The 12,958-nt window shown below is 28.6% G+C and overlaps 1 protein-coding gene across 1 annotated transcript; it reads left to right on the top strand.

Moving 5' to 3' along the window:
- The first annotated feature begins 7,759 nt into the window (after positions 1 to 7,759).
- LOC114187352 (uncharacterized) lies at positions 7,760 to 12,858 on the top strand. The gene is made up of 4 exons (XM_028075588.2): positions 7,760 to 8,349; positions 9,878 to 10,316; positions 10,397 to 12,030; positions 12,135 to 12,858. The coding sequence occupies exons 1-4, from the start codon at positions 7,972 to 7,974 to the stop codon at positions 12,582 to 12,584; spliced, it is 2,901 nt and encodes a 966-aa protein (XP_027931389.1). The 5' UTR covers positions 7,760 to 7,971; the 3' UTR covers positions 12,585 to 12,858.
- The last annotated feature ends 100 nt before the right edge of the window (positions 12,859 to 12,958 follow it).

Genomic DNA, 12,958 nt, shown 5'->3' with positions numbered 1-12,958 from the left:
GTGAAAAAAAATCGAAAGCCATTACCAATTCGAAGTAGCGATTAATCGATTCGAGAAGAGAAATGCAAAGAAATTGGAAGCTAAGATTGAGAGAGGACCATGTTTGCTGATTGAGAGAGGGCAAACAGAAATTTTTTACTTGAGCTCAAGAGATGAAGAGAAGAAAATGTATTCTGTTAGGTCACGCGAGCAAGAGACTGTTAGGTCACACAAACGAGAGGATAGATTATACTGTATCTTTAAAAAGTGAGGAAAGAGGGATTGCAAAAAAAAGAGAGGAAAATGAAATTTATTATGGTTCATTTAAAAAATCTCTAGCACTTACTAGGAGTTTAAAAAACTTCTACTATTTGTAAAAATTACTTGAGGTTATACTAACCTCTTTTAATAAACTCCCACGAAAATTCAAGATTATTGTAGTGAGTGTAACTAATTAGTAGAAGATATTAAAAAATTAACTTGGATCAGATATCGAAAAATTCATATTTTATCAATAAATATATATATATATATACATATATATATATATACATATATATATATATATACATATATATATATATATATATATATATAATCTTGGCTATATTATATATCACCACTTATTATATTTATCATAACAAATATGATAAACGATAGTTATTATATTATGTGGACGAGAGTGACAACGTTCACAACTATATAAAAGAAGATAGAAGACCCTAAAATCATTCACAAACAACATAAGAGAGAGCTACAAGTACTAGACTAGTAGAAACTCCAAAAAATTGGTTCAAAAATCACATGAAGTACCACAACCATAAATAAACATATTCATATCATTTGAAACGTGGAAGAAAAAATATCAACCTTCCGTTATTAGTGTCGTTCGATTGCTTACTTACTTCTGCTTTTTGAATTCGTATTCTCATTACAAAATAATCTTTATAAAATATTTGATCATGAATTAAATCAACACTCAATAATAACAACTATGTTAGAACCAAATTTAAATTGAAGTCTTTGATAAAAAAAACTATCATTTATATATAACTATGTAAATTTAGTTTTAATTCAAGTACATTTAGTTTTAGTTTTGAAGCAATATGAAACATCTTCATAATATCATCTTGATGTTTTCTTTATCTATATATTTATTTTAGGTTAAAATACTCAGTTGGTTCTTGATCTCCGTTTTTGTATCAAAATTTCAATTTGGTCCTCATATTTTTATTAGTCTCAATTTGGTCCACATTTTTGTAAATCAGTAACAATTAGGTCATTTCTGTTAGTATGAAACTAAAATCATTAAGTAAGTGTCACGTGTCAGTTCCTCGTTTTTTTGATCTTTTTTTTAATTTTTGAATTTTTTGAATTTTGAATTTTTTTTAAATATTTATGCCACGTGTGACGTTTGTAATGTATCACGTGTCAATCTAATATGGTGACACATGTCAAATTATTGTATGAATTTCAATTTAATCCTTAGATTTGTTGATTTGATTTGATTTCAGTTCAAAATTTTTTTTAAAAATTTCAATTTCATCCAAATTTAGACAAAATTTAACTTTTATATAATGTTATGAATATTTTTATTAAAATTGATATTTTTATTAAATATTAAGTTTATTTAATATTAAATTTTTAAATATATTTATTTTAATTTGTTATAAAATTCGTTTTAAAAATTTACATTTGAATTTATAAAATTGTTATTTTTAAGCCAACTCTAAGAAATTGTTGATATATAATGTTATACAAATATTTCAAATATAAATTCATCCATCTATATATTTATAATTTTAAAATAAAATTTAAATAAAGTTTAATGTAAAATATAAATTTAAATAAACTTAATATTATTAAAAATATGTAATAGAAATATCACTTGTAACAAAAGTATCATCATAACATTTATATAAAAATTAAATTTGGTTTAAATTTGGTGCACATGAAATTGTAAATTTTAAAAACAATTTGGGACTGAAATTAAATCAAATTAACAAATATAAGAACCAAATTAAAATTTACAGAATAATTTAACATGTGTCATCATATTAGATTAGCATGTGGCACACTACAAACGTGACACGTGGCATAAATATTTTTTTAAAAAAATTTCAAAAAATTTCAAAAAAAATTCAAAAAAACGAGAAACTGACACGTGACACCTACTTAACGGTGTTAGTTTATATTAATGGAAATGACCTAATTGTTACTTATTTACAAAAATGTAGATCTAATTGACACTAATAAAAAATATGAGGATCAATTAAATATTTTAACCTTTATTTTATATTAGGTTTGTCAAGTTGACTCATGCAACTTGATTTTTTTTCAAATATTCATTTCTCTCTTACTTTTAGAGGTCTATTATTCCAATAAATATTAAGACATTGTCTTTCCAAGACTTTGAGTTATCTAAAATAAGATTATTAAAGTTTGAGTTATCTAAAATAAGATTAAAATTGATATTGATAGTATAGTATCGGTACTAGGATGACAAATAAACTGAACTTACGAGTATTATTTGAACTTCTCAATGTTTTGACAGGAAGTTTTATTGATTGAGTATGAATATGAATATTATTTGATTTTTTACATTTTGATATGTAGACGTGGATGGGCATATATATATATATATAATAATTAGTTTTGTAATACTTTTTTTTTATTTTTTTTCCTTCACACTTTTTTTTTGTCATCTCTCATCTCTCAATTTTTTTTATTCACAAGATTCACTTACATTTCTAACATATTTGTTCTCATAATACAACATTGATTAAACATTTATTTCTTTTTCTAACAATCATGTTAAAATGGTGTATTTTTAATTTTATTGAATCAAATACGAACTAAATTACACATTTTATTATTTATACTAATTTTTAATATATATATATATATATATATATTATTGTTTATTTTGTTGTTTGATTATCATTTTGTGTTTAATTACATAAAATTTTAATTGATTGGGTAACATAAAATAATATGTCATTTGATTTCTTTAATCCTTAATTTTTATCTTATTTGAATAATCTTTGTTTTTTTAAAATAATTTTATTATCTCTTATTGATTTGACCGGTTTGATATCTAATAAATTTTCGTATATCTTTCTCTCGTCATACTCGTCAGTTTTTTTTTCTTTCTGTCATTTCAGTCTCATAATCCTTTTACCTTATAAAATAAATTAATCCAAATCAATCGTGTTAGGAGAAAAAAATAGAGTAGGTGGCATAATAATAATAATATGGAAAGAATAATATTTTGATAATTAAATTTTAATAATTTTTTATTATATATTTTTTAAATAGTTTTAAAATATAAAAAAAATATAAAAAATAAAAAAAAAAACTTAAAAAATATTATCTTAAGTTATAAAAAAATTATCAAAATTTAATTATTAAAATATTATTTTCCATTTGGAAGTGATAATCCCGGTATACTCTGTATACTCAGGGATAATTGTTACATATCAAATCAAATATCTCTTATATATTCATTAGAATTTGACATTCATTAATACTTAAATATACGTTTATTAATCTTTGTCTTTTATCACCATGTACACTATTAGAAGTCTTAGCTATAATGGCGGAAGAAGGTTATGACATAGGGAAGTCATGGCTTCCAACCATTTTTTTTTTCTTTTTTTTATTTAAAAAGTAATATTTATATATTATTATTTTATTTATATTAATTGATTTTTATTTTATTTTATTTTTACATATTTTTAAAAAATATATTTATATATTATTATTTTATTTATATATTATTATTTTATTTATATTAATTTAATTTAGATTTTTTTTAATTTAAAAATCACGTTTTTTTTCTATTATAATTTCTTATACTTTTTTATTTGGTTTTTCTCTTTCGTGCTTCCATTTCTTTCTTTTGTTTTATTTTTATCTTAATTTTCATCATCATTTCCTTATTATTTTTAAAATTAAATTGTACTACGACAAAATTGAAGAGTTAATGAACATTTTGGATTGAGCAATTTCTTCTTGTGAGTAAGTTCATTTTTTCCCTTCCTTTTTTAAGCAATTTGTTTTCCTTTTGTATGTGGCTTTTCTATGCTCTAGGCATATCTCTATCTGTTAGAGATCATAAAATCATGTTTTAATTATTGATCAAACTCTTCTTTGTGTAGATAGAGCTATTTTAGGCTTTGAAGTTGTGTAAGGAAAGAGCAAGATTAGGAATCTACTCTCTAAGGTAAGGGAAGCTAATCATTTAGAAGTTATTAATTTTCTTAAAATATTGAGTCTTGCTTTTAAGATTTAATTTGAGGTATTCATAATTTTATTTTTTTTGTAAAAGAAATGACAAATTTATATTAGAAAAAATATGATAAAGAGTAAAAGAATTGATTCTTTTTTCAAGAGGAAGACTTGTGATGAAGATGAAAAATGCATCTACATCGTCTAAAATTGAGAAACTTCATGATAATCCAAATATTGAAGAAAACGAAAAACAACTCTCTAAGGTTCCTAAAGTTACATATAATGAATTTGAAAATACTTTAGAACATGATCCGGGGAAGCGTCTTCAAATCTGACAATACCCACCAAACAAATTGATGAGGTACGAATGACTTATCTAAAATGGGGTCCATATCAAATGCATCTAGAAAATTATCCGTTGTCTGGAAAGATGATCATCCAAGAAGATTTCAGTACACATGGTTTAGCTTATTTCCTTCATGGTTAGAGTATTCACCATTAAAAGATGCTGCATATTGCTTACCGTGCTATCTTTTTAGTAAAAAACCAAGCGGAGGACCTGACTCAGATGTTTTCATTGTTACATGTAATTGAGTTTATTTTTATTGAACTCTTATTGGCAATAAGTTGATTCTCGTTAACATGTTTTAACTTTTTGAATGTTTTTTTATAGGTTTTAAAAGTTGGAGGAGCATTTTGACTAAATGTAACTTTTGTTTTTTTTTTTTATATATTATTGTTGATGATAAACTTTATATTACTCTTTCATATATATTATTGTTTGGATTATATTGTCATGAGTGCTTATTTTGAATAAAAAATGATGTAAAAAATTATTATTTTTTAATTAAAAAATAATTTATATATAACAAATATAATTTGGCCCCCTAAATTTTTTATCAAGTTGATGTAGGATTGTTAGCATTTATGCTTTGTCCCCTCCTCTCTCGGACTCTTTATTGATTCAATGAGATCATGATATATTTAGCCAAGGTTTTAGCTCCAGATGCTATCTACATTAAGGTTCTTTGCTACACATGAATCTGAAAGTCGTAAATATTAATACCCGATTTCAATTTCCTGAATATATCAATAATGTATTTATCATTCATGTATTTTTCACAATAATTACATCATTTTTGTTAGGTGGGTCACCAATTTTTTAGGTCCACACTAATTTAATTAAGAAAAATAAAAGTAAGTATTTTTTATGAATTTCTGGTCCATTATGCAATTATTTAAATATACAACCATTGCATTAGGTTTGTTATGAGAAAAAATAGAGTGAGAGACAAAGACAAAGAAATTGTGAGTGTCTCTGGTGAGAAACCATCAAAAAGAGTAACAAGTTTATCTTGTAAGTCTTAGCAGAAAAATTACCTTAAAACAAATATTTTATTTCATATCTCATATATTGGGGTTCTCTCTGTTGTTTATTTAAAGTACCATTGGATTTGTTATTCATCTTGTTAGTGTTATATTGATATTTCAAATGTTCAAGAGAACTTGTGGTGTACGTATTAGTTAGGTTAAAATACATTTTTTGTCCCAATTTTTGTCAAGTTTTTTCAAATAAGCCATAATTTTGGTTTTGTGTTCAAATAGGTCTCAATTTTTGTCAATTTTGTTCATTTGGGTCCTTTTTTGCTAACACGTTTAAATCATTAACGGTCATGAACAATGACTGCCACGTGCACTTCGTAGTTTTTTTGAATTTTTTTATTTTCAATTTATTTTTAAATTTTTTAAATTTTTTTTAAATGTACATGTGTCAACCCAGTAGCGTGCCACGTGTCACTCCGTGCATTTTTTGAATTTTTTTTAAATTTTTATACATGTCCACGTGTCAACTCAGTAGTGTACCATGTGTCAAAGTCAATGTTCTATATTCAATTTGGTCCCTATATTTGTTATTTTTGTTCAATTAGGTCCCCATTTTTGTTAACATTAACCAATTTGGTCCCTCTCCAAATTAAATCCAAATTTAATTTTTATATTAAAATTCACATTTTTTATTAAATATTTTTATGTAATATATTAAAATTCACATCATTATAACTTTGATATAAAAATTAAATTTGGTCACATCTTCGATAGGAACCAAATTGGTTAATGTTAACAAAAATTGGGACCTAATTAAACAAAAATAACAAATATAGGAACCAAATTGAATATAGAACATTGATTTTGACATGTGACACGCTACTCGTTTGACACGTGGATATTTATAAAAATTCAAAAAAACCAGAAGTGACACGTGGCACGCTACTGGGTTGACACGTGTACATTTAAAAAAAAATTAAAAATTTAAAAAATTAAAAAATAAAAATATAAAAAAAATCACGAAATGACACGTAGTAATCATTGTTCATGGTCGTTAATGATTTAAACGGTGTTAACAAAAACGAGCCTAATTGAACAAAATTGACGAAAATTAGAACTTATTTGAACACAAAACCAAAATTAAGGACTTATTTGAAAAAATTTGACGAAAATTGAGAAAAAAAAATATTTTAACCTATTAATTATTATTAAGTCCCGTAAATTTTTTCTCCATATCGAAGTTTTCACGATTTTGGTGATTGCTAATTCTTCCTTTCTATGTTTTATACATTTTATTATTTTGTATATTAAATATTTAGAAAAGATTTGATTTAAATTTTATTTCCGATTGTTTCTCCGTTAATTTTTTTAGATCTTTCCAACAATGTCTTACTCAGATGAGATGGAAAGAATGTAAGATATGAAAAGCAATCTGCGAATCTGCATCAATCGCTTCAAGAATCTTGGGATTAGTGAAAAGTTTTGTCGGCCGATGTGAAATCAATAGAATCAACTAAATCAATTTTAAAATATTGAAGATCCAAATTAAACTGAATTTAGAAATATTAATTTCTCAAAATATATTTTGTTCTAACATTTGATAACAAATAGAGACTTTTTAAGTTGTCGAAGTTTACTATTTCAGCGACCTTGCAAGTCATAGCTTTATATATATATATATATATATATATATATATATATATATATATATATATATATATATATATTTCATAAGAAGCAATTACACTTCACGAAAATAAAAATAAATGTAACTTGAAGTGCGTGTGTTGAAAGAAAACATGGGTTCTAATTGAGGCGCAAAGTTATGTTCCTCTATCGTGCTTTCTCTTTCAGGACATGTAACTTGTCTGGAGCCAAAGTAAAAGGGAAGCATTTTCTCCCAAAGAATAGGACTATAAAGCAAAAGAAACAAAGCAGAGCACAACACATGTAGTTTTTTCATACCCCACTTAATTGCCAACTACATAAAGATAGAGAATGAAAAGGAAGAGTGTATCGGAAGAGCTGAACCTTCAGCTTTTGTTTCCTTAGTGATGATGAAGAGCTACATCACAACCACTCCAAACCTGAACTGTAACAAAAGAGAAAAAGAAGAAAGAATAATCTGTCAGAAAAAGTAAATCAAAGAGAAACTACCTCTTTTGTATACATCTCATGAATCCTTCTTTAAGAATAACTGCGTGAAGAACGTTTTCATGTGTAGTTCTTACGGTTTTAAATATGTTACTTAACTACTATACATTTTTTTTTTCTTTTTTTCATTTGAGTTTCTTAGTTATTAAGGTGAATATTAAGCAAAAAAAAAATAAGTCATATCATCCATGCATGCATGGTGTTCTATTTAAAACGATGAAACACGAGAGAAAAAAGAGAGAGATCTGGTCGGGGAGGGAAGAAGAAAGAAGGTAAAGGGAAATGGTAAACCCTATCCCAAACTTTGCGAGGAACATTTGGGGAAAATGGAACATTCAGGGTGTTGTTCTTGTGAGTCTGACCATGCAGATAGTTCTGATCTTCATAGCTCCTTTCAGAAAACGCTCGAGAAATACGTTGTTGGTGTCGTTGCTTTGGTTCACGTATCTTGTTGCAGATGTCACTGCGGACTTCTGTGTTGGCCTCATCTCCAACAAATACGGTGATAAAGACACGGCAGTTTCCACCATCGATGATTACTTGCGCGCGTTCTGGACACCGTTTCTGCTGCTGCACTTGGGTGGCCCTGACACCATTACTGCTTTTTCTCTCGAGGACAATGAACTTTGGCTCAGGCACATGCTTGGACTCACGGTGCAGGTAAACCTAATTTACTTGTTTTTTCTTAAAAGTATAAGTCTGAGTCAACATTGAGTATAAGTGAGAAGATTGAACTGTTGTTCCACTGAAAATCAACATAGATCTTAACATACTTCAATTCAGATGTACATAACTAGAAAGTATTTGATTTCAATATGTTAAAAGACTTTACAAGCAACATAACAACCTTAAAGATTTCATCACCTTGTATACTTATATTTTTCTTTTACTCTTCTAAGGTTTCAAGGACTCAAATTTATATATTCACTCATGTTTGACAATCTCAATTTCTTATTAATTCGGTAAACACTATTAAAAGAATTGATATTTTCTGTTAATTTTGTTTTAAATTTTTTTTAGGAAATATTTATAAATTTGGTTATGTTAAAGAATTTGCAGGTAATTGTTATTAATTTCTTGCAAATTATTTTGTATAAAATATTTTTTACAATAAATTTTGTAAGAAGTATTTATGAATTTTATAATATTGTAAAAAATAATTACTCCTAAATGATACTTGCTGATTAAAATTCTCAGAGAAAATAACAAAATATTTTTTTTATAATTTTTTTTTAACAAATTTACAAAAAAAAAAAATCTCATTTATTACAAAAAAAATTTAGTAATAAAATAAGCTTCTCTTATCTGTCTTTTATATATTTATTCTATAGGAGGAGACTCGAGGTAGTCAACTAAGAAAGCAATAAACATGTCATATATCAGGTAGAAGGAAGCAGTGGAAAATTTAGTCAACATGATATACTATTACATTTTCTTGCATATCTATTAAGTAAAAAATATAATATTTAAAAAAAAAAAACATCATCAACACACAGTAAAAAAACAAAATAATACGACATGTTTCCACTGTTAACTTAGAAAGATGAGTCCAAATTATGATCTGGCTTTGAAAGAATAAAGTGTAGCTTCTCTCTCTTCCTTTAATTTCTCATGAAAAGAGTAGTGTGTTGGAAGCATACTAGTATGACAAAAATAATTTTTTATTTTGGCCTTTTTTTCTCTTCTGTTATTATTAACTTTAAATTCATTTATTAAATATTTAGTACTTGTATTAATTTTTTATGTATTATCATATGACATTCGAACTAAGCTAATTTTGATAGCCAGACTTTAAAAGCTTATATTTGATGCGTTTCGAAGATGAATTTAAATTTCACATCATTAAATAATTCAAGTATGACGTTTTACATATTCATTTAAATTTTATTTTTAAGTATAAAAATTTGTTAAAAAAAGATACTGTTTGTATAATGTTAATATATTATTCTTTTAAATACTCACAATACATTACCATTGTATTACATTTCTCAATCTTATTTCGTAATTACTGGACAATGATAAGACTAATTCGATTTCAAGAAAATCATATTAATAATTACAAAATTAATAGAAATAAAAAAAGGGTTTTGAAATCCATCCTATATATGAGATGAAAACATGAAAAACGACATTAGTTTATTTTGAGTAGATATGTGTATATAAATATGTGACCTTTTTATATTCACAGGTATGCCTAACAGGTTACGTGTTCCTGCTGACACTTCCTGAAAACACGTTATGGATCCCTACAGCCCTAGTTTTCATGGCAGGGGTCATAAAATTTGCAGAAAGAACTCGTTCTCTGCAACTTGCAAGTGCTGACAACTTCCGACAATCTATGATTCAAAATGCTGATCCAGGTCCCAACTATGCAAAGCTCATGGAGGAGCTCAAATCTAGACAGGAAGCAGGACTTCCAGCACAAATAGTAACCATGCCAGAAATCTCAGATCAATTTATGGAGTTTGATGAGCTAGACCAAATTCCTGCCAAACCAGATGATCCACACACCAAGACACCTTCTACAGACGAAACTGATGGCCAAACTGATGGCAATAACCCTTTCAAACAACCTCAACTCAAAGAAGCACCCAATAGTGCCAACTCACAACCAGACACTCCCCGGAGTAAGGCATCTAAAGCTTAATCTCAGCAACATCAACAAAATAGTATTCATTGTTATAACCACTTTCAAACTTTGTTTTAGGTCTCCCTCCTGAAGAGGGAAATTCTTCACCTCAGAGCGATTTCGACGAAAAGCTATCGGATTTGGAAGTAATGAAGGGTGCTTATGACTACTTCAACAAATTCAAAGGGCTCGTTGTTGACATGATCTTCAGCTTCCAGGAACGCAATGAGAGTCGAACTTATTTGGTCCAAAGAACAGCAGTGGATGCTTTGAGGGTGATAGAGGTTGAACTCAACTTCCTCTACCAAACTTTCTACACCAAGACAACCATCATAGAGAGCTGGTTAGGGCTTTCCTTTCGATTTCTGTCCATTGCTTCAGTCGTTGCAGCTTTGGTTGTTTTTATTTATGAGCAAAAGAGGGGTTGCGAACCCTTTGATGTTACAGTCACCTACATATTGTTGTATGGTGCTGTATCCTTGGAAGTCGTCTCCATTATCATGTTCATTTTCTCTGACTACTCATTTGCAGTATTGTACTCTCACGCCTCTCAGAAAACCAGTGATCCAGATAGTGGCACTGGAGTTGCCAAGGTAACAACCAAACTAGCCAACAATTTCAGTTGGGTTCTGAAGCTTAAGAAACCCAAATGGACAAAACACAAGGATAACAAGCCAAAATGGTTCAAAAATAAGGAATATGAAGTGTTGAAAAGATTCGTACTGTTTCGTAGATGGTCTGAAACCATCTCGGCATTCAACTTGATATCGCATTGCTTACAGAAGAAGAAAAAATGGTGGGATTGGGTGATCGACAAAATTGGAGTCGAAGAGTTTGTGGAAAAATGGAAGTATGAGAAGAAGAGGCCAATGCTTCAGAAGCTTTGGATTTTTATATTTAACGAGTTGAAAAGAAAATCTTGGGATGCAGAAGATGTTGAAACTATTCAAAGAATATGTTCCTCCAGAGGTGAGTGGGTTATCCAGGAAGGTGATCTATCACGAAAAGATCTGAACAAGTTGATGCGTTATGTGGAACGCAACGAAGTCACCTTTGATGAGTGCCTAATTCTGTGGCACATTGCCACTGACCTCTTGTTCTTTGAAGATGAAGATGAGAAGCGAGAAAAGAAAGAGGGGCAACACGAAAATGATGAGAAGCTAAAGAAAGAGAATAATGATCAAGATCTGGAGCAAGGAAATCGTGATGATGATGATGATGAAAATGGTGATAAAGAGGGGCAAAACGAAAATGATGAGCAGAAAAAGAAAGAAAACAATGGTCAAGATATAGAGACAGGGAATCATGATGATGGTGAATATGGTAGAAAGAAAGAAAATAATGGTGAAGATCTCAAGCAAGGAAATGATGGTGATTGTGAATATGATGATACTGAACTGAGGCATTTTAGCAAGCTTTTGTCGGATTACATGTTGTACCTCTTGATCATGCAACCTAGCATGATGTCTGCTGTTAGGGGAATTGGGCAGAAAAGATTCCTAGACACGCGTGAAGAAGCCACTAACTTCTTTAGCAAGAGGAAAAGTATTGCTGCTGGAGAAATGAGAATGAAAATGAAAGAAGAGGGAGAAAAAGAAAGAAAGAGACGGCTTGAAAAAAGGAACACTATGAGGACCAGATCGAATTGGCTTCTCTATCAGGCAAGGGTGAAGTGCGAGAAGCTTGGAGAATTCATTCAGTTCATCAAAAGGGTAATAATATATAATCCCCTCTCAAATTTTATGAGCCCTAATTATGTTGTTAGAGTTTCAATCATGTTGAATCATTCATTACATTTATACTTTTTTCTGCCTAGGTGTTAAGTGGCACTCGGTTTGGTCGAATTCTTTGCAAAGAAAAAGAGGAGAATGAAGATTCAGAGAGTAAAATGCAGGAGGCATGCGAGGCACTGGCCAGTGTGTCTGTTGAATATGAACCCTCTGCTGTGAAGGGAGATAGGAGCAAATCTTTGTTATTCGATGCGTGTAAATTGGCGACAGTTATAAACGGTTTGAAAGGGACGAACAAATGGAAACTGATGGCACAAGTATGGGTGGAATTATTATCATATGCAGCAGCAAATTGCATACCAATCACTCATGTCCAACAACTTAGTAAAGGTGGAGAATTCCTTTCCCTTGTTTGGCTATTGATGACTCATTTAGGGCTAGCCAAGCAGTTTCAGATCAAGGAAGGCCATGCAAGGGCAAAATTGGTCGTAAGTGAAGAATATGAGGAGAAAAAAAATGAGACCAAAAGTACCTAAAGCAATAACTTCACTGTAACTTGTTGCTTCTTTTTTCTTATTCTAAGACTAGAACATGTAAGCCCTTCTTTATTTTTTTACTTTCATTTTTTACTTCGTAGTTTAGTGTGATTTATTGATTCTTTAAAAAAAATATAGTTATTTATTAATCAATGGTCCACACTAAACTATGTCAAAAAGTAAAATATGAGAGTAAAAAATAGGAATCATAGTGTCATTATCCTATTTTCTTTGTGTATGTGGTATCAAACAGTTACTTTTTTTCTTTGAATTACGTAGTCATTTTTGGTAGATAAATAAAGTCACAATAGAAAGAATGATTTTATAGAACTACAAGTTCTGGAGTAAAATTTGTAATATAAATGTGTTTGGGA

This window comes from Vigna unguiculata, chromosome 6 (assembly GCF_037176805.1).
Source record: "Vigna unguiculata cultivar grain cowpea cultivar isolate G323 ecotype 2 chromosome 6, ASM3717680v1, whole genome shotgun sequence".
NCBI lineage: Eukaryota > Viridiplantae > Streptophyta > Magnoliopsida > Fabales > Fabaceae > Vigna > Vigna unguiculata.
This window is presented reverse-complemented; position numbering and strand designations above follow the sequence as displayed.